We start from the raw sequence: 22,660 nt of genomic DNA on the forward strand, positions 1-22,660 counted from the left end.
AGCCACAAAGCTGATGAGGTCACCACATGAGAGAATATAGAATGAAAAGAGAAGAGGACAGAACTTTGGGTAGGGGGTATATCTACAGTTAGTGTGGGATCCAGCAAAGGAGACTGAGAAGCAGTACTCAGACTGGAGAACAAAGAGAAAGCAGTATCACAGAAAGCCTAGAGAAGAGAGCATCCAGGGAGAGAGGGTGATTAATAGCGTCAAATGCTACAGAGGGGTCAAGAAGGATGAGGATAGAGAAGCAATTTGACAATTAAGAGATAATTGTTGACTTTAGAGAGAACATTATCATTTGTGTAATGAGGTTGGAAGGCAGATTACATAAAGTTCAGTAGAGAGTGAGAGGAGAGGATGTGAAGGCACTCAGAGTATAGGCCTTTCTTAAGGAGTTAGGCAGAGAAGTAGAGGAGACAGAATGGATAGCTGGTGGGCTTGGTGAAATATAGTGAAGTGATTTTCAGGGTGTGGCAGTCTTGGGCACGTTTGTACTGTAGACAGCAGGGAAGGATCAGTTTGGTGGGGAGAGAATGAAGAGTAGAGCTAAGTGTAAGATTTTACATTTAAGAATGCATGAAAAGGAATTTTACGTAAAAGTGCTTAATACATAACAAGCCATACAGTAAGTGCTATGGATACAATTAAAAAAGTAAAACAACCCTTGCCTTCTAGGAGTTTATGTTCTAAAAGGGCATGACCACACCTAGAAGAGTGGTGGCCAGTGAGGGGTGCTTTTAAAAGTTCTAGAAAGTTACAGATGGTGAGTAGGGGAGTAGGGGAATAAGTTGACACACTCTTGCCAGGAAAAATGGCAGAGTTGAAATGATCATCGTTCTAGAACTGGGTGGTGTGTGCGTGTGTGTGTGTGTGTGTGTGTGTGTGTGTTGGTGGGAGGATTATTACTATTCAGTTTCATGTTACTAGATTTATCCAATTTTTCTAGCCTGTTAAGATCTCTTTGGATCCTGACTCCCTAATCCATTGTATTAGTAGCCTAAAGCATTGTGTCACTTAGAAATTTGATGGCATGCTAGCTGGTTAGCCTTTATCCAATTAATTCATAAAAATGCTAAATAGCAGAGGGGACACTCCACTGGAGTTCTTATTCCAAAATGACGTTAAACTATTACTCTTTGAATCAGACCAATCAACTACTTATGAATCTATCCAGTTGCATTCTGTTCTAGCATAGCTTTCTTCATCTTCCCCCAAAAGAGTAATATGAGGTATTTGATTAAAATCTTTGCTAAGGTCTAGGTAAACTAGATCTGTGGCATTCTCCTAATTTACCAGTTTAATAACTCTGTCCAAAAAGGAAACAAGATGAGTTTGTCATGATCTGTTCTTGATGAAGCCATGTTAGCTCTGCCTCTCCATGTCTCTCTTTCTATATATATGTCCACTGTCTTTAATGATCCATTCTGAATTTTTCTGGGAATTAAAGTTAAGTTTGAGGGCCTATTGTTTGCAGACTGTGTTGTCTTTTCTTTTTTGAAAATCAGGATGTTTGCTATTTTCTAGTCCAGTACTACTTTTCTTTTTTTCCAAAATCTTTCAAATATCTCTGACAGTGGTTCAGAGTCCCATCTTTCAGTTCTTTCAGTACCTGAGTGTATAGTTCATCTATGGCAAGTGAATTCAATTCATCAAGGACAATTAGATGCTCCCTTACTTTCCCCTTGCTTATCAGTCAGTCAGTAAATAGACATTTATAGTTTCTACTATATACCTGGCACTGTGCTAAGTGCTGGGGATATAAAGAGAAGCAAAAAGCTACCTTCAAGGGGCTCACAATCTAATATCAGTTTCCTAGTAGTCGTTTTTGTTCTGTTCTTCCATCGTAAATGTCATTCTCCTTGACAAAACAGAAGTAACATAAGATTTCAGAAGCTGTTCCTTTCGCCTGTTATCAGTATCCCCACAGCCTATAGCACTACCCTGAAGAGTGGTCCCTTCTTGGATTTTCTTCTTTTCCCTAGTATAGCTAACCCTCCTTGCCCTTTTGTGTAATTCTCTGGTTCCTCTGCTGGCATCAGCTCCTTCTGAGCTTTATCACCTTTGTCACTGTTTTTCTGGGATTATGGCATGCTTTTGGGTTCATCTTTTATTACTTTCTTTTCCCCTACATAGCTTTTAAAAATCTAGATTGGCCAGTGAATGAGATGCTTGTGCATCCACATTGTTCTCTGCAGAAAACTACCATTTTTACTCTTTAATGGAGTTATTTCCCTTTGTATTTTCAGAATTTCATTAATGAGTTTCCTAGCCCTCATCTTCCCTTATAGAATTTTAATTCATTGGGCCCTAACTCTCCTTCTTCTGACGCATTTAAAATTCTAGGTTGCATTTTAAACATTGTCCAGCTTTATACTCTTCTCTATCATAGACTGTAGGGTGAGAAATGATTGCTTCTCTTCTCCTGTTCCTGTCATTATCACCCTAACAACCAGTTCCTCCTTGTTAATGAGAGTAGATAGAGTATATACTTCTTTGTTGGCTTTTCCACCTTTTGAAGAATGAAAGTTGGGAAGTTATTAGTTGCTCAGCTTTTGGTAAAGAGATACAACTCCAGATGTTTGAATAATTGAAGTCTCCTATCACCATTTTAACATGAATGACTCTGTGTACGACTTCTGGTCTGTTTCCTAAATTCCTCATCACCTTCTTCTGCTGGTCTATGTTGGTGGTCTGTAGCATACTTAGATGATAAAAGTTCTTCTGTTCCTCCTAATAGATATTTGTACATGTGTGTGTGTATGTGTGTGTGTGTATGTATGTGTATATGTATATATATATGTGTGTGTGTGTGTGTGTGTGTGTGTGTGTGTGTATATATATATATAAAAACACGCTTTCTTCCTTTTATATATATATATATATATATATATATATATATATATATATATAAAAACACGCTTTCTTCCTTTTTTTAACTTAAGTTTTATTTTACTTTCAATTTTAAGTTCTCTCCCTTTTGCCATCCTTCCTCTGCCCATTGAGAAGGCCAGAAATGCAAAATCCATTACAAATATCAAGTGATGCAAAACAAATTTCCACATTAATCATGTTCTTTAAAAAAAGCAAGAAAGAGAAAGAAAAAAATGCTTCAATCTGAGTCCATCAATTGTCTGTGAAGAGGTGGATAGCCTTTTTCATCATGGATCCTTTGGAATTGTGGGTCATTGCATTGATCAGAGTTCCTAAGTCTTTCACAGTTGATTTTCTTTACAATTTTATTGCTATTGTATAACTTGTTCTTGGTTTTGCTCACTTTACTTTGCATCAATTCATATAGGTCTTCCCAGGTTTCCCTGAAACTCTCCTCTTCATTTCTTTCAGCACAATAATATTTCATTACATTTACATACCATAACTTGTTCATCCACATAGGTATCCCCTCAGTTTCCAATTCCCACTATTGGTTTTTAATCAACTGTTCTCTACCTTTGCATTTCCCTTTTAATTTCTGGATTTCCTCATATGAGTATTTTTTATTAATTTTCAGTGCTACCCACACTTTCTTTTACCCATTCTTATTTTTTTTTAGCTGCCAACACCTTCCTTCCCTAAACTCCATTGTATTTTTTTAATTGATTCTTATGTTATCTTCCATTATAGAATGTAGGCTTTTTGAGATTAGGGACTGTTTCAGTCCCTCAAGCCTAACATAGTGCCTGACACAAATAAGCACTTAATACATGCTTATTGATTGATTTTTTTTTTTAATAAAGTGTACTCATCCAGTGTGATATTCCAGTCATGGCACCCGTCCCACCAAGTTTCACTGATAACTGAGGTCCATTTTGCTTCCTTGTAGTAGGAACTCTAGGTCCTCTTGTTTGTTGCTTAACCTTTGAGCATTTATGTGTAAATATTTGAGGCCAGGGGTTTTATTCCTTAATTCTTGGATTTTAGCTCCTGTGAATGTTTGGTTATTTCAACTGTTATTAATATTCCTTCATTGTAGCTCTTATCTATGATATATAACTTGGTGTATACACATAAATAGTTTTCTCCCTACCTCATTCTTTTATTTCAAAGTCCATTTAATTAGGTTTACAAGGCAAAATACATTTTTGCTAACCCTAGTTAGGTATACTCCATCTCTGGTTAGGAATGTGTAAGTTCTATATTTTAGGCTGTAGTCCAGAAATTCGAATACCAACATTCACCTATCATTCTTTTATTCAGCCATTCACTTCCCAAATAATTTTTTTCTTCTGCATCTCTTTCCTTTAATGAGAAACAGGGAGGACAATATAATCTGGACCCTTGTAACCTTCACTTTGTCACCCCAAACTTTGTCATTTCTTGTAATACATTTCAAGTTCCTTTTGGCAGTATCGTTTGTACTGGATGGCTAATGGAATGGCTAATAGTCATGTCTTTTGATGTCTTATTTAGGGTCTTTTTATGTCTTAGATATATAGTAGCATTTTTGTACTTTATGCCAAGACCGGGTTCAGCCCTCTCCCACACTCTTAGATGGGATGGTCAGCCCTTATTCCATCCTGAGCTCTGTTTCCTGGGCTTTTCCCACTGACTTTAACCTATTCTCGTGTCAGAGCAGGCCCATGGTCACAGCCCTAGTCTATCATTTGGGCTTTCTGGTACTTTGTGTTCTACATTGCCTAAGTCATGGCTTGGGAAGTTCGGTAGCTGCCAAGACCATTAATTCCAGCCTTGGTCAATGACTGATGCTTCTAAAAGAGAAAATGGGTGTGGCTGGGAGATAGAGCAGTAAGTGTCATCAGTAAGGTAGAAGGTTTCAGCCTTTGTTGGGACATCTGGAGTTAAGAGTACAGCAGTCTTCAGGACCCCTTGAGTACCTTGGGTCAGATTTCTGAGGGCTTCCAGCTTCCCTGAGGTATCCAGTCAGAGCTCTGTTGGCTCCCTAACCCTTGGTCAGAGTAGTTAAAACTCTGCATGTTTTTGCCCTTCTTGGAGCTTTCTTTCCTCATCACTTTGAACTTCTTCTCTAGGTACAATGTGTTGTAGACTTGAGGTACCTTTGGACTATCTTTGGTCAAGTGCTGAAAGGCTTCTGGCTTGTTAATTTGTGCTCGTTTGTTAACTTGTGTGTATCTTTCTTTGCAGTGCCCCTTTCTCAGTGTCTGCAGGTTTCTGGCTGCCTTTTTTTGCAGTCCTGGGCTGGTTGAAGGCACTTACTGTAGCTTCTCTTTGGATTCCTTGATCATTATTTGGTCCAGTGATCTTTTTAGATCTTTTCTGGAATACTTGTGGGTGAGCTGACCTCTTCTTCAACCTTTTGTGCCTCTATTTTAACCAGACATCTATTATATTCTAATAGACAAGAAGAAGTTACTTCTTCATGACAGCCCTTCAGATTTTGAGCACAGATATCCATAACCTTCCTTCCCTTATTCTTCCCCCTCCTGGCTAAAAGTATAAGATTTCTTAAATTGAGCCGTATGTAACATGATGACCCTCCCCCCCCCGCCCCGCCACAAGTCAGTGTTCTACCATATCTGGAGGCCCTAAGGACTCCAATTTCTTAATGTCCTTTCTAAAATGTGGTACCCAGAATTGAACACAGTACTCCAAATATGTTCTTCTTAGGACAGGGTACATGAGTACTGTTATCTTCTTAGTTTTTGTCATTTTTATCTCTTAACCTAACCTCACTTTATAACTTTTTTGGCTACTCTTCCACATTGTTGACTTAAGTTGAGCCTGCAGGTTATTAAACCTCTCAGATACCTTTCATTCAAACTGTTGTCTTTTCTGTCTTTTTATTGTTGAATCCAAAAGAGTACTTTCTCTCACCTGGTTTATCACTCACTTCACTCTAAGCCTTTCAAGCAGAGGCTAGAAAATTGCTTGTCATTTGTGTTGTTGAGGTGACTCTTGTTCAGTTATAGATGAGACTAGATAATCTCTGAGATCCCTTCCAATTCAGAGGTGCTGTAATTCTAGGAAAATGATTATTTTGACCTCAGAGTCAAGAAAACCTGGATTCAGGTACTTCTTCTGACATATACTGTATGATTTATATAATATGTTAAAGTTTTCAAATTATTTTATATTCTTCATCCTATTTGAGCTTTACAGTAGCACAATGAGATGGGTACTACAGGCATTATTATTATTTTATAGGTGAGGAAAATGAGGCTCAAAGAATTTAAGTGACTTTCCCATGGTTACACAACTAGTAATCAGTCAATAAAAATTATTAAGTACCTACTATGTGCCAAGTGTGTGCTAAGTGCTGGGGATACAAATACAAAAAAGGAAGATAAAGCAGAGCTTACAATCTAATGGGGGAAGACAGTACACAAAGGAAAGCCGAAAAGAGTTGAGGGGAAGGCAGGGAAGGTACCCAACTTGGAGATATGATGAGAAGTCCCAAAGTAGTTTAGCCAGGTGAAAAATGATGAGATGTTTGGCCTGAAAGTAGATTGTGGGGATTGTGCCCTTTCTTAATGGAAGTTTTAGGTTCGTGGCCCTGCCCTCCTAGAGGAGCAGGGGGTATTAATGAGATATAAGTAACAAGGCAGACTGGATCTTGCAGGATGATGAGATTTCCCAATGATGAGGTTACTGGGGAATGATGTTATGATGAAGTCTCCAAGTTGTGCAGCTAGATGGGAGATGAAGAAGTATGGGCTACTAAGTATTAGAAGCAGAATTTCAATCCAGGCCTTTCTGATTCCAAGTCCAAAATTCTATCCACTTTATACACTCTAAGAGAATGTTGTTGGAAAAATCACTGGATTTAGAATCAGAGGATTTGGGTTCAGTCCCTAATCTGCTACTTCAAGTACTTTTTCAGGACATAGGTATATTTAGGTGATTTGCCGTGTTCAAAGTATATTGTGTAGTATCCCTATGACTTGAAAGTTTTAGTTGAAAGAGTATGGGCCTGTTCCCTAAAGACTTGAATTTAAATCTCTTTTGTCACTTTCCAGGTATATGACCATAAGTGACTCTATCTCCCGAATCTTAGTTTCCTCATCTCCTGAATGGGTATTCTTCTTGCTTTTCCTCTCTTACAGGGTTATTTTGAAATTTAAATGAGATTAAATTAATGTATTCAAAGTGTTTTGCAATTATGAAGTGCTCTGTTAAGGGAGTTGCTATGATTGTTACTTAAGTCTGATTTTATAGCGAATCATTTGTTCAGGAGTATCAGGTGAAACAGCCTTTTTTTTTTTAAACATTATTCTGTATTCTTGCTTGGCCTTTTTTGTTAGAGTTCTTTAGTAGTGCAGTCTTGATGGGTCTGTGATGATGCTGTGTGTATTTAGTTCCTCCTGTCTTCTGTTTTCTACCTATTCAGGACATCTTAGCTGACTTACTGAAGGCATGCTTGTCATAGATTATTACTTAGGAGAAACAAGAACAGATAAACTGTGAAATAACATTGAACCAATTTTCATGCAAATGTCAACCCTAGGAAAGGCAGACCAGTTGTGAATTATTTATGATCAAAGTTTTGATGAACACATTTTGCACTTTTCTAATGAACCTTGTAGCTATGGGTAGCATCTGGGCTTTCTTGAAACTTGTATACACTCTTAAATTTCTAGAGAAAAAAATAAATCTCTTGAGGTGTTTAGTTTTAGGTACCAGCTTAGTGTAGAGTGTCTTTTTGAACAAAATTTGAACAGTATCTATCCTGTTATTTTGAAAAGTAGACTAAATTAACATTTCTAGATAAACCCATTAGAAAACTTTGACTTCTCTCCTCCATTTCAGTCATTCTCAGGTATACTGATTTTTATTTGAATTCATTTTCGGTTACCCATGCTGTCAACCAATCTTTTTTTTCAAATCCAATAAAAATAGGTTTGTTTATAGCATATCTATTCTTTAGTTTGTAATTACAACTTCATTCTGAGTACAAGGATTAAATTTATTTACACAGATTAAGTAATATATGCATATTTCCTCATTTTTGTATTGTATTTGTAATAGGTAGAATTATTTTTGCATAGCAGAGTACCTAACTCTTAGTAAACATTTAAGAAATGTTTTTTGATTGATTGTTGTCAAGTTCGGTGGTTGAGTGAGTCTTTATAAATCTGCACCTGTGAAATTATATGTAAATATTATCAGAAAAATCCCCCTTTGTGAAAATTCTCTAATCCTAGACAAGTGCCTTCTACTTGATGGGGTTCAAATGAACTTATACTTGTACAGTTAGCTCCCTTCCAGGTTTAAGCATTACAGAAATTACCCCCAAAAATTTCTATTACTATCCCCAAATCATGTGAAATAAGAAACATTAAGAATTGTGAAAAAAATTAATCATAAACATTAATTTGATTTTGGTCTAGTCAAGGAATCATTAGCATATTTACTCTTTGTCTTGTGTGCTAGTAGCAAGTCCATACAATAAGTGTCAGTTGAAATCAGTAAGGGACCAAATTAATGTTTCTGTATTGATATCGAAGGGCTTGTCACACCAACTTGCTCAGGGCCAGTGAGCCTCCTCCTTGAGTCTTCTGCTGTGATTTAGAACCTGTAGGCCCCCAAACTCTAAGGCTTTTAAAAATCTCTGCTGTGGTGACAGTCTGTTTACCAACCATATATAAACTTCGATACATTGTACTTTTGGGTAAACTGTAATAGTGAGTTGGTATGAAACTCTAGTGAACAGTGTTCAGACATTTTTTCAGGATCTAAAAGTAGTCTAAAACATGCCTTTTAGATTCCATATTTTTCAAAGAACAGGAGAGGAAAAAGAGAACATTTGAATTGGAGTTAGAATTCTTGTCATCACTAATAACCTAGTTGTATTACCTTTAGCAAGTTACATTACCTGATTGGAGTTCTCATTTGTTTGATTTTTGGTTGGACTAGATCATCTGTAAGGTCTCCTCTAGCTCTAATAGACTATCTTCTTTGTTTTAAGGGCCCTTACAACTTTAATGTTATATGTGTTTTAATATTCAGAGATTCTTCCTAGCACTAACATTTTATGATTCTAAGACTTGTAAGAAATTCCACTATTAAGTCACTTGTCTTAGAAATGGCTATTTTCATCCTAAGAAATTTACCCTCTTAACACTTTTAAAGTTACATCTTGAGATTTTTGTGTGACATTTAAAATTAAAAGCACCATGCAACTTGGAAAAAAAAACCCCACCAGAAACGTGGTACTGATAATTCCAGTGAGCCTTATAACATCTTGCTGAAAGGAAAAGGAGAAGGAGGAGGAAAAAAAGGCACCAGATGGAATTTTGTCTCCAGTTTGCAAAACTGATACTGAAAAAATTGGAAATTGAATTTCTTCAGCACCTTTGTTGCTATTTCTTATACCATTCTACAGAATCATCATTTTATTTTGCTTCTGAAAAAGAAAACAACCAAAAAACCCAAACCCAACAACTTTGTATTTTGCTCCAAAGGAAAAAAAAAGCTAAACTAAAAACAAACCCTTCAAAAGTGCTTAAATGTTTTATATGAACATATCTTATAGAATGAGAGAGACAGGCTGGACTTCATTGGTGTCAGCTTTTACATTTTTGGTAAATTCTGGTTTTGACAAATGAATTAAAACAACCTTAAAATTTAAAAACTACAAACATTTTCAATTGAGCAAGAAGTGTCCACTCTTCTATAAGGCTTATTCTCCAGCCTGACTAGAAGTTAGATGGGCAATTTAATGATGGGGTCCAATAAGAAATGACCAGAGAGGTGAAATGTCTTTTCAAATAAGTCAATAAATATTTATTAAACACCTTTTAAGCTGTAGGCAGTATACTAGGTCCTGGAGTTATAGATAAATAGGGAGACAATCCCTACCCTCACGTGTGTGGCAGTGCCAGGGCTAGAATTCAGGCCTTTGAACTTCTATTTTAGTCCTCTTTCTACTTGACTGTGAGTCTCTTAAAAGTTAGATGCATTGGATATAACCAATAGGTAATTCCTTTCATTTTGATAACTGTAGAATTCTTGGAGACAGCATAATAGAATATAACCTGTATAATTAAACTTAATGTACCTAACATTAAGCAAATGAGATAATTTACACGATAGCAGTTGGAACTCTTTGGCAGACTTATTATGTATACATTAAAGACAATTTTTATTATTATATTTCATGTGTTTTTCCATATACAAGTTAACATTACTACACTCAAAACTAAGTGTGCTTGCTTTTCTGGTCTCATCAAAAAACAACCACCACCACCACCACCACCAATAATTAGATATATGAATTTGTTTGGTTCATGGTTTACCAATTAAACTACACTTCTGAGGTCTTTAAAATCATTGCCTTAATGTTTATGTTGTAAAATGCATTATTTTTCAATTTTTCCTTAGCAACCTGTTTGGAATGGAGTAGAGTTCAAACTAGGTAGATGGAATGTAATGGTAAAGAGGACCAAAGAAGAGGTCAGAAGACATGGGTACTAGCCCTGGTGCTATCACAAATTTGAATGTCCTAGATCTGTCTTTTTTGTCTTCTAGGTGTGTGACTTTGTACGTCTGGTTCTCAGTATGTAAAAATGGAAGTTAGGCTACACTATCCTTACTGTACCATCATCTGGTTCTAACATTCTAAGGTTCTGTGTGTCTTATGCCCTAGAAAATCTGTCAGTATCATTTTTGCATGACAGATCTTGACTTCCTTTTGTTTTCCCTCTTTAGAAAAAAAGGATGTGACACAGAGCTTAGAAAGCTACACTTCAAAATGCCCAGGAACAATGGAGCTTCTTTCTCTCCCAGATGGACTAAACTTGCCTCCTGTCCCATTTACGAAACTTCCCATTGTAAGGTAAGAGAAATGCCAGCCCAATTGGGCACATGTGTGATTCATCCTTAGAGATTTTCCATTTGTTTGAGATTTGAATGTAGACCATGTTGCTGTAAAGGATGAACAAGCTTAGTTGGATCCCATACCAAACTCTCCAAGCTTGTTTGCTCTTCACCTGCTTTTCACTGTTTTGAGATGCACTGTTGTTGATAATCATCCGTCATCTGCCTCTGTAATGTTATGCAAATGAGCTTTCATTCTAAATTGGTGTTATTTTCTTCCTAGTTTGGAATTAACAGATTGTTTAAACAGGTTGGGTTGGAGTTGCAATAATCTTATATGTAGTACCATGTTCTTTATCTTGATTGGGTGTTTACTCTGATTTGGTGTTTATTTTGACCATTCCATTAACCATTTTCTGATCTGACTATGTACAGACAACTTATTCTGAAATGACACTTGTGTCTACTGCCAGACATTTCTTGTCCATTTCAGGTATTTCATTTTCTGTGATATTCCATAGTGTTCCCCCATTCATTGCCTTCTGGCTCTCTTCTTTAGGGAAGTATTAATGGAATGTGGGTACAAAACACCTGGTAAGCTTTCATTTATTGATTCAGAACCATATTTTACAATGTAGTTTTTGTCATTCCATGTGCCCACTTCATATTGAAGTCATTGAATATCAAGGTATGTGTTGGTTCATGAAAGATTGTGAATTTGTTGACTTGGGAACTCCTTGGAATGAAGATCATAGCTTGTCTATAGTTTACTTTAGTAGATAGGTCTTAGTGAGCTGTCTAGAAGTCAGAGAGGTTGTGACTTGCGTGTGCTCAGGTAGTGTGTCAGAGGTAAAACTGAAAGCCACGTTGCCTCCATCAAGGGTGTGTGTGTGTGTGTGTGTGTGTGCACACGTGCATGCGTGTGCGTTCACACACATGTGCATGTTGCCATGGCTATACCTTTTGTCAATGAGCTTCTTGTGCTTAGGTTGGTCCAGAAGACAGTCTGTTGTTAAGCTCATTCATGAAGCTGTTCTGTCTGGGTAGAACCTGCCATAGCAAGTGCTTCACTAACATAGCTTTTAAAAGCCATTGGTCATAAATAAACAAACCAAAAAAACCCAACAAAAAGCAAAAAAAAGGGAAACTTTTACTTCTGTACCATCACAAGGCAGTGGAATAAATCATACTGGAACAAGTTAAATAATTAGACCTTAAATGGAACAGTTCTGCTGGCATTTATATAGATAGTTGTCTCTTTTTCATTGATGGTCATGTAGAACTCATTTCACTGGTATCTTCCTGTCCCAGTGCCTTAAGTACTCCTAATATGAAGAACTGTTGCTGGCACTTAAGATGAAGTCAGGAAGATCAATTAGATCTGACCAAGTACATACAGAAAGAGTTAATAGCAGAGGTGATATTTTTTAAAATTTTTTTATTTAATATATTTAGTTTTCAGTATTGATTTTCACAAGAGTTTGAATTACAAATTTTCTCCCCATTTCTACCCTCCCACCCACTCCAAGATGGCGTATATTCTGGTTGGCTTGTTCCCCAGTCAGCCCTCCCTTCTGTCACCCCACTCCTCTCCCATCGCCTTTTCCCTTCCTTTCTTGTAGGGCAAGATAAATTTCTACGCCCCATTGCCTGTGTATCTTATTTTCTAGTTGCATGCAAAAGCTTTTTTTTTTTTTTGTTTTTGAACATCTATTTTTAAAACTTTGAGTTCCAAATTCTCTCCCCTCTTCCATTCCCACCCACCATCCCTAAGAAGTCAAGTAATTCAACATGGACCACATGCTTATCATTATGTATAACCCTTCTACAATACTCATGTTGTGAAAGACTAACTATATTTTGCTTCTTCCTAACCTATCCGCCTTTATTGAATTTTCTCCCTTGACCCTGTCCCTTTTTGAAAGTGTTTGTTTTTGATAGGTGACACATTTTTAAAGACATTCAGAGATCGATTTTTCAAGATACAAAAATTTGAAAGAATGATTAAAAAAATGGAATGGACAATTATGTGACTGAAAATACATAAATACATAACTAACTGCCAACCTGTATGTCTGCTTGGTCATCTCTATAAAATCTTTATAAGGGTCGTCTGTACAGACATTGAGATGAAATTATGAATAGAAAACAGACTGGCTTTCACCTTATCTTTAAAGTCACACAAGTGATTGAATGGTACAGAAAATAGAAGATATTGAAGTGTCTTTTATTTTTAATTTAAAAAAGGTATATGACTGAATAGAACAAAATGCCACCTTAAAGGCTCTTCTCAAGTAAGATATCTCCCATCCCCCACATATAGTTTCATTTTACAAGACTCTATGACGAATGCAACTAGGAAGATAACTTTGTTTATTATTCTGCTGAGTACTGACATCAACCAAAGTGTAAAATAGGGAGAGATACACTCATCTGTGGTGTTCACATATGTCATGGGTGATAGCTTACATGGCATAAAAGTCTCCTATTTGTGGCACAGTTTTCTAAATGCTCTATTTGCAGATGAAATTGTATTAGTTGCCTTCAGCCCCAGGAGACAACAAAGCCACCTCAGCATAGGAATGTAAAAGAGATTGGTTTAACTATATACGGTGGTAAAACTAAGTATATGGAAAATAAATATTGACCAACTGTGACATACAGTTGAGCGAACAACCTTTGGAGTAGTTCATTTATTTGTTTACCGTGGGTAGAAACTGGAGATGCCCTGGGCTCAGATTCAGGTGGAGGAAAGAGGGCTTAATCCCATCTATTAAATACATGATGCTTTCAGAGTGTTAAAGGAAAGGTATTATTAATACCTTCAGATTGATCAGTGCTAATATGATGGTCTTGGGACATGAACCCAGACAAACAACTTCAAATCTGAATCACTTAAACAAGCCATCTGTCCAGGCATCAATTCATGGACTGAACGGACATTATTGCTCCATTACTGTCAACCATAAGAAGAACGAGATAGAACGTAAGATGTTGCTAAATTTACATAAGAAAAGTTGGATGCCAAGTTTGACATTTCAGGACTACAGTGAACGTTATGAACTCAATGAATCTGTAGTAAAGGAGTTGTTGGAATTAGGTAAGACTTACAGTAAGACAGTAGAAGAAGAACGTAAGATGACACCTGAATAGCTGGCAATAAAAGATGGTGGCAAGCAGGACCCAAAGCATCATGTGGAAGAACATGTGGATGTGCTTTTGACCTCAAATATTGTCCAGTGTTTAGCAGCTATGTTGGTTACTATTATAATTTATAAGGCTGCTCATCCATCTCCCAATTTATAGGCACCCTCTCAGATTCCTGTTCTTTGCCACTGCAAAAAGAATGATAAATATTTTTTGCATCTCTAGAGTTTGTTTTACTTAGGACTAATCTCTCCCTTAATCTACTCTCTCTCTTATTCCCTGTCACCTCTTCTCCAGTTTCCCTCCTATTTCTCTGTTAAGTGAAATATATTTCTCTGTCTTCTTCCTGTTCTTCACACATGGCACTCCATCTCTTGACTCTGTACTTTTTCATTGACTTCTGTACCCTATGCCTGTAATGCTCTTCCTTCCTCATCTCTACCTCCTGGCTTCCTTTAAGATTCAGCTCAAATTTGTCTTCTTCAAAAGGACTTTCCTCTTCCATCTTGCTGCTATTACCTTCCTTCTGAGATTACCACTGATTTAGATTGTATTTTTGATGTGTGTACGTAGCTGTTTGCATGTTTTTTCTCCATTAGAATACCATGTTCCAGGGCAAGATGCAATCATCACAATGTCATCTGCAAACAGAAGAAACATCTACAGTGAATACCCTTTTGATTTCCACTGTGCTCCTTTATTACAACTGCAACTTCCCTTAGTGACTAATTATAAAATTAGGAAGAACTCCAGAAGTTAAACTTTCCCTCAGAGTGTGAAATCCATCTCCAGTATCACCAACAAGTTGCTATTTAGTCACTTCTTGAAGACCTTCAGTGCTGGAGAACTCCATTTTTAGATAGCTCTTATCATTAAGATGTTTTATGTTTTTCTTTCCACTTAAGTCCTATACTCTTCACAAAAGCTCTATTCCTCATGTGTGATGGATGTGATCCTGGGTTTTGTAAAGTTATTCCAGTGGAACACAAGCTCTATTATTAAAAAAAAAGTGCCTGAGAAAATATTCAAATTACGGATCCATTTATCTACTTTCTCATTATCTATAAAATTGTTATAGGAATAATAAACACATATATGGAAGATATACTTAATAAAGTTATGAGAAGGGAACAAGCAGGCTTTTGCCAATGATATTCTATAGTAGACCATGAACTCCAGTCAAATAGTTCACTGAAAAGTGCAGACAATATAAAACCTCATTATGCTACTTGTTAACAGAAGAAAAAGCATTTAATCTAGTAAAACACAAATACTGCCTTATAACTTTGTCTTCATTAATATTTCTTCCATGTTTATGTTACAATCATAAGATTCCTGGAAAGATACAATAGAGATAACTTTCTTTGACTTTTTGATTAATACTACTAAAGGAGAGACAGTTTGGTGTAATGGATAGGAAGTTGGCCTTGAAAACCTGGGTTTCATTCCTGCTGTGACATATTCTGGCTCTCTGATGTTAGGCAATTCACCTAACTAAAACTATAAATTGCAGAGAAGATGCTGACCTGAATTTTAGAGGAAATCCCTTACAAGAAATTACTTGTACTGATAAAAATCACAGGTCCACCCCCTATCCCTTCTCTATTGATTGGTAAAATAGAGCTATATACTCATCAAAGGTGTTTGGCACAGTCAAGGAGGACATGGAGGTCACAGTACAAATAGAAAGGGATTTCCTTTGTAGATGTTCTTATTTGCCAATGACATTGTAATGATTTCACTAAGCCGTAGAAATTGTAGACCCTCAAAAAAGTTTGGCTTAACCATTCACAAAGAAAGAAATGTAGTTAAAAAGTATTTGTTGCCCAGGCTGATATGCAGTTTGGGCAACTCATAGAATGTCTGTCAATACATATATCTTGTAGAATCCTCCCAAACGAACAAAGATTTAACTAGGAAGAGAATGAGCTGCGTTGTATTTGAGAAATCATGCAACACTTTTAACTTCAACCTTCACTTTTCTTAAACTCAGCATGTCTGATACTGAGCTCATTATTCCCCACCTCCCCTCAATATCCCCTGGCTTCTTTTTTCCCATTATTGTTGGGGATACCACTTTTCTCTTAGTCACCCCAGCTTGCAACCCAGGTATCCTCCTTCACTCCTTACTCTCTGTCACCCCCATGTCCAATCTGCTGCCAAGGTCTGTCTTTTATTTTTGTACATCTCTCATATATGGCCCCTCCTCTGACACTCCCACCACTCAGGTGCTGGCTCTTTTCACCTCATGCTTGGACTATTGCAATAGCCTGCTGATTGGGTTCCCTGTAGTAAGTCTCCCCGCGTTCCAGCTATCAAAGCAATCTTAATAAGGCTGACCATGTCACTATCCTACTCAGTAACCTCCAGTGGCTTTCTACCACCTCCAGGATCAAATATAAAATCCTTTATTTGGCAAAAGTTCTTCCTACCCTGCCCTGTCCCCGTTTCTGTTCTTTTTACCCCTAATCCTCCCCTTCACACACATACCCGTGCCCCAGTTCTTTAATGCTTGTTACTTGCTTCTCTCAAAGTCACAGAATCTATAGCTGGAAGCTACTGTAGAGGTTTCTAAACCCAAACTGGGAATAGGAATTCTTTCTATAACATCCATGAGAAATAGCTATCCAGCCTCACCTCAAAGAGTTCCAGTAGAGGAGAAATTTTATCTTGTGCCATCGAATTTCACTTTTGGACAGCCCTAAATGTTACAAAGTTTTTTCTTGCATTGAACTACAAGTTATCCCTTTGCAACTCGTTGCAAATTCTGCCCTCTGGGGATGAACAGAACAACTAATCCTTCTACTTGATACTGCCTCAAATACTTGAAAGCAGCTATTATTATGTTTCCCTTAGTCTTCTCTTCTCTGTGTGAAACAGTTCTTTTATGCAATTTGCATGTGGCAAAATTTACAGTATTTATTTATTTTTTGCCATTTTGCTTTTCAAAAGAAAAGATAAAAGCTCATGTATTTAGGCATCTAGGTGGTACTGTCCATAGAGTGCTGGACTTAGAGTCAGGAAACTTGAGTTCAAATCCTAACTCATTCAATCACTAAATATTTATTAAATGCTTACTACATGCCAGGCACCCTGCTGGACAGTGATATACTTGTGTAACCCTGGGCAAGTCACTTAATATTCCATGCCTTTGTTTCCTCATCTGTAAAATGGAGATAATAGCATTTATCTCCCAGAAATTTTGTAAGGTTCAAGTGAAAAAAAAAAACATGTAAAGTACTTTGTGAACCTTAAAGAGGTATATAAATGCTAGCTGTGAATCTTGCTATTATTGTTTCTATTATTATAATCGCATCTTATTTTAAATTCACCAGGAGGAGTTTGCATTTGGAAAAAGTCCTCTGGTGAATCCACATATAAGATGATGAATCCTTTTGTAGAATGCCTAACCCTGCACATATATTGTAAATTTGGATTTGCGGGATCCTCATTATTTACTTACCATCATACAAGACATATTGCTGTTCTAAGAATAGAACTTGTTTTCTCATTCTCCAGATACAGAACAAGATATTTATGCTTATTTTTTCTTTCTTTGGCCGATAGCCAGTTTTCAGCTCATTGAGACAAATTTCCTCCTTTCTCTCTCTGTGTTGCAATTATTACATAGCAATCTTGATGAAAACTGAGTTGCATACTGTGATATTCTCTGCCTCTTCCCCATTTGCTAAGCGTTAATATCATCAGAGGATTTTAGTAAGCTAGTCAGTTATAATGATTTTAAATCCTAGGGAGACATTAGGTTCTTATTCCTTATCCTTCAAATTCCTATTCTGTAAGTGAAGACTGTGTTGTAGTACACAAATCAGGAGAACCGTGTTTGAATCCAGGTTTTTCCATTATGTTGTACAGGATTATCCAATCTAATTCAACAGATCAATTAAATAGTTATTAAATAGATCCAAAAAAATTAAGCACTGTATATCTCCCAGGCACCTTGCCCCAGGGAGGAAAACCAACCACCCCGTTTCTTTTTTTAGGGAGCATAAATCTGCGATCAGATGAAAAATACACTGATAAATAAATGCAAGATAATTTGAAGGAGAGAGCACTAACCCCTCTAGGGGATGTGGGGGGCAGCTTATATAATGACACAGAGAAGGGAGCCAGAATGTAAAAATTGGGGAGTAGTTTGTAGGCCAGTTTGACTGGCAAGTAGATTGTTTGATTGGGAGTAATGTGAAATAGGACTTGAAAGGTAGGCTGGAACCAGACTATGGAGGGCTTTAAATGTCAGGCTGAGGAATTTTTGATTTTATCCTAGAGACAGTAGAGAGCAACTGAAGATTTTCAAGCAGGGCATGCCATTGTCAGATCTGAGTTTTAGAAAGACTATTTTGTCATCTTGTCAGTTTTGGGCTTTGGAAAGATTATTTTGGTAGCTTTGTGGAGAGGGGAGAGACTGGCAACAGGGAAGCCAATTAGAAGACTATTGTAGTCTAGACTAGAAATGATGCTGACCTAAAGTATGATCAAAGCTTTGTGGAAGGGAGCCAAGATAGAGGACAACAGATTGAGATACTTAGGGTCAAATGTAGGATTTTAGGGAAGTAAGTCCTGTATAGGCAGCTAGGTGATATAGTGGGTAGAGTGCTGGGCCTAGAGTCAGGAAGACCTGAGTTCAAATACTGCCTCAGATACTTTCCAGCCCTGTGACCTTGGGTGAGTCACTTAATCTCTCTTTGCCTTAATCCCCTGGAGAAGGAATGGCAAACCACTTTAGTGTGTTTGCCAAGAAAACCCCATGGACTGTGTTGGGCTGCTGTGGTCCATGGAGTCATGAAGAATTCGGACATGACTGAACAACAACAGAGTCCTGTAAAGTACTATATAATTGTGGACTATTTCCTAATATCTGGTATGACATATTCTTCTCTTGGGAATTTAGAACCTTTGATAGGTGTCTGATGGTATGTACTGGTCAAATTTATGAAATGATTCCAGTTGTTCTCTGTGTTCAACAAATTCAGCAAATAATCATTAAGTTGTATTATAGATCAGATATTTTACTTTGTGCTGGCTGTATAATGTTAACAAATCACGTAGTTCTTCCAGTCATGGAATTTATACATTAACAGGTTATGAAATATATAGACTTACGTGCATATAAATATGATAGAAAGCTGGCTGTGACCAAATGGTATTTTTTTATGGAGTTAATACCCCATATGGTTTATTTATTTTGCCTGATATCAGTTCAATTCAGTAAATACTTATTAATCACAGAGCACTATGTTAGGGACTGGATAAGATGGAAAAATTAAAAAAAAAACTTTAACACCTGCTCTACAGAAGATTACAATCTAGTGTTGTTTCAGTCACGTCTGACTCTTAGTGACCCCATTTGAGGTCTTCTTGGCAGAGATACTGGAGTGGTTTGCCATTTCCTTTTCCAGCATGTTTTGTAGATGAAGAAGCTGAGGTAATGAGGGTTAACTGACTTGCTCGGGGTCACACAGCTAGTGAGTGTTAGAGGTTGAATTTGAACTCAGGTCTTCCTGACTCGAGGCCCTACACTCTATCTACTGCGCCACCTTGTTGCCCTAGCTGCATCCTAGTAGGGGGATACAATATATGCACAGCTAATTATGATACGAGGTGGAATGTTTTACATGAATTATATAAGTACAAAAGAAGTAGCCTAGAAAGGTCTGTGAACAAGAAGAATGTTTCTGATTTCAGGAACACAGGTTAAGTAAAGGTAACCAGCACTTGAAGTGTGGCTAGGATTTCATTATTCTGGAGATGTGAGGAGAAGGTATTCCATGTGAAAGTCTCAACAGAGGAAGAGAAGTGATGTGGCACGGAGTATGCATTGTGACTTACAAGTGATGCAGTTTGGTTAGACACTTAACTACATCGATTAATTTCTATGTATGAAACATTTGGATCAACAAATTAAGAATCAAGTAAGCAAAAGTATTTTGTTTGAGTCATTCCTCTCAATAAATTTGCTTTCAGATTTACATGACTCTTCACTAATTAGTGTTCTAATCTTGCTTTACTTGATTCCAATTAAATATAACATTTAGAGGAGCGTTACTTGATTCTATTTTTAAGCTCTTTAAAAATGCCACCACTTCCCATATTGAACTTCTAAAAATAACTGTTATCTTTGAAAACATTATTCTTCAAACTGTGTGTTACCAGTAGCATAATTAGATACCAAATGTGGTCTTACTTGTTCTAGGTTAGTATTGATTCACATTTCCAACATCTTAGGTCTTTTACTGGCAATTCCAATGATGATTTATTCTTCATTTATTATACTTCAGATATTAAATATGATCAAATGACATTTTATGGAAATGATCAAATGAGGAGTAGGTTGTCATGTTCACTTTCTATGTTGCTTTCCTTCCTGATCATACTTATAGAGTCTAATATGCTATTCCTTTAAATGCTTCTTGTATACCAGAATTCTATGACTATGGTCAGAATCATTAATCTACTTCATCTAATTAATAAATAATCTAATTAATATTTCTTCAGTATCTCCTATGTAAAGTGCACTGGGCTCAGCCCTTATGGAGATAAGGGATACAAGTATTAAACGAAATTAAATTTCTGCTCTAAGGGAGTTTATAATCTAGTATATCCAGAGAGTATCATAGGGGAGGAAGCTATTTAAAGCCAGTATGTCAGGTTATTACAGATCAGTCTTCCAGGTTACTTTATCATGTTATAGAATCGTAGGACCTTTTACTTGGAATAATCTTCCAAGGTCATCCTAAATTCTTCATGAAACATGAATCCCTCTTATAATAGTTTTCTTTTCTTGAACATGTTTAGTGACAGAGATTCATTGCTCACAAGGCAGCCATTTGTTTCTGTTAGAAACCTCTGGTTGTATTTAGAGCTGAAATCTGAGTCCTTGTACTTGGTTCTAGTTCTCTCCCTTATATCTAGGTATTGATAATTCTTCTTTACTATCCTATTCAATGACAGTAATCATGTCCCCTTTAAACTCTCTCTTCAAAGTTTTTCATTTGTGATCTGAAAGTATAATCAAATGATGAAATAATTTCGATTGAGGACAACTCCTTCTGAAATCCGCCTTTGTATTTCTAAGTGATAGCAATGAAGCACATGCTTTCTCATGTATAGAGTCTTCAGGATCTTAGAAACTATTCATGGTACTTATTTATATACCATGCATATGCAGCTGAAGTCATGAGCTAGATTCTTTTTGGGCCAGTAAGGTTCAGTTTGCCCTTTAAACATTCACCACATTTTTGAGTGTCTATAACCACTGCTCAAAAAGTAACTGAGGATGCACATGCTCTGTTGAATGGTGATTCTATGATGTTATGTTTACACCTAAAAGATACCATGATAATCTATGGTGTAATTGCTTGCCTTTTAAAAAAATTAATCCATCTGTAATCAATAAACATTTATTAGTATCTATTGTATACTTTTTAATGTTTTATTGTATCTTTGTTTATTTGATTAAATATTTCCTAATTACATTTAAATCTAGTTTAAACTGACTTTGGGAACACTGTAGGCCACATTTGGGCTCTCTGCTTTAGACAGCTCTTAATGATTGCAGAAAAGTTGCTAACCTGTTCTGATACAAGCCAGCATTCTCTTTGAGGAATTCTCTTTACTGATGAAATGACAGATCCAGTTCATGTCTTTAATAATCATAACTTATTTACATAATACCTCAAGGCTTTACAGAGGGCTTTCTTTACATTAACCTTCAAAGTAGGCAGTGTAAGAATTATCATTCCACTTTTATAGCTGGGAAACAGAGTCTTGGAGAGGTATAGAGCTTATCCATGTCATTGGAGTTGGAACTAGGGTTCAAACCCAGGCTTTCCATGTTGAAGTTCAACTTCCTTTAAGTGATAAGGTTAAGTGACAAGGTTAAAGTGATGATGTAAGGGAACCATACGTATCTAGGGGTGCTCGAGACCCCAAAACACCAATATGCCGGGTCCTGCCGAATGAATTTTACTCAAGCCTTATCAGCCAAGGAAAAAGACAAAGTTTATTAAGGATTTGCCATCATGGGTTGTCTTAAGAAATCTTACCATTTGTGACGCTTGTTTTCACAAGAGGGCCAGATTCAGTCTGAGCTAGATTGAATCTGAGCCTCTGTTGTATACTTTTGTTATTAGGTGATGTTAGGTGCAGGGCAGCTCGGTGCTGGTCTTGGAGTAAAGAAGACCTGAGTTCAAATCTAGCCACAGACACTAGCTCTGTGGCCCTGAGCAAGTCACTTAACCCTGTTTGCCTCAGTTTTCTCATCTGCAGAATGAGCTGGAGAAGGAAAAGGCAAACTGTTGCGGTATCTTTGCCACGAAAATCCCAAATGTAGTCACAAAGAGTTGGACACAACTGAAAAATGACTGAACAACTGAGGATAGAAAGACAAAATAATGGATACTTCTTGATCTCAAGAAGTTTGTAGTCTTTCAAGGAAGCAGTAGGTACATAGGTAAGAGAATAAAAATATGCAAAGTAAATACAGGGTAATTTCTGGACGTAGGGAGGCACTAACAGCTGGCAGCAGGATTGGGGAGGATCAGAGCAGGGGAGAAAGACAGGTAAGTTTTCATATAGAATGTGATAGATGGAGACATGAGGAGGGAGTGTACTCAGCATGACAGACACAGCATATGTAATGAAGATGAGATGGAATGTGCAAAGACATATAGATAGGAGATAGAATGTTGTATAGAGACAGTAGCAAGTAGGCCTTTTTGTGACATGGTCAGCTTAAAAAGTTAGGCTAGAGCCAGCTTTA

The 22,660-nt window shown here is 36.9% G+C and overlaps 1 protein-coding gene across 2 annotated transcripts in view; it reads left to right on the forward strand.

Moving 5' to 3' along the window:
• Positions 1–22,660, forward strand: part of TRAPPC9 (trafficking protein particle complex 9) — a 1,018,418-nt gene that overhangs the window by 161,006 nt on the left and 834,752 nt on the right. For both annotated transcript variants that reach the window (XM_036742028.1, XM_036742029.1), the window contains one exon: positions 10,627–10,753. In XM_036742028.1, the coding sequence (XP_036597923.1) occupies positions 10,627–10,753 (127 nt within the window). The remainder of the gene's footprint in view (positions 1–10,626; positions 10,754–22,660) is intronic.

This window comes from Trichosurus vulpecula, chromosome 1 (assembly GCF_011100635.1).
Source record: "Trichosurus vulpecula isolate mTriVul1 chromosome 1, mTriVul1.pri, whole genome shotgun sequence".
NCBI classification, from domain to species: Eukaryota; Metazoa; Chordata; class Mammalia; order Diprotodontia; family Phalangeridae; genus Trichosurus; species Trichosurus vulpecula.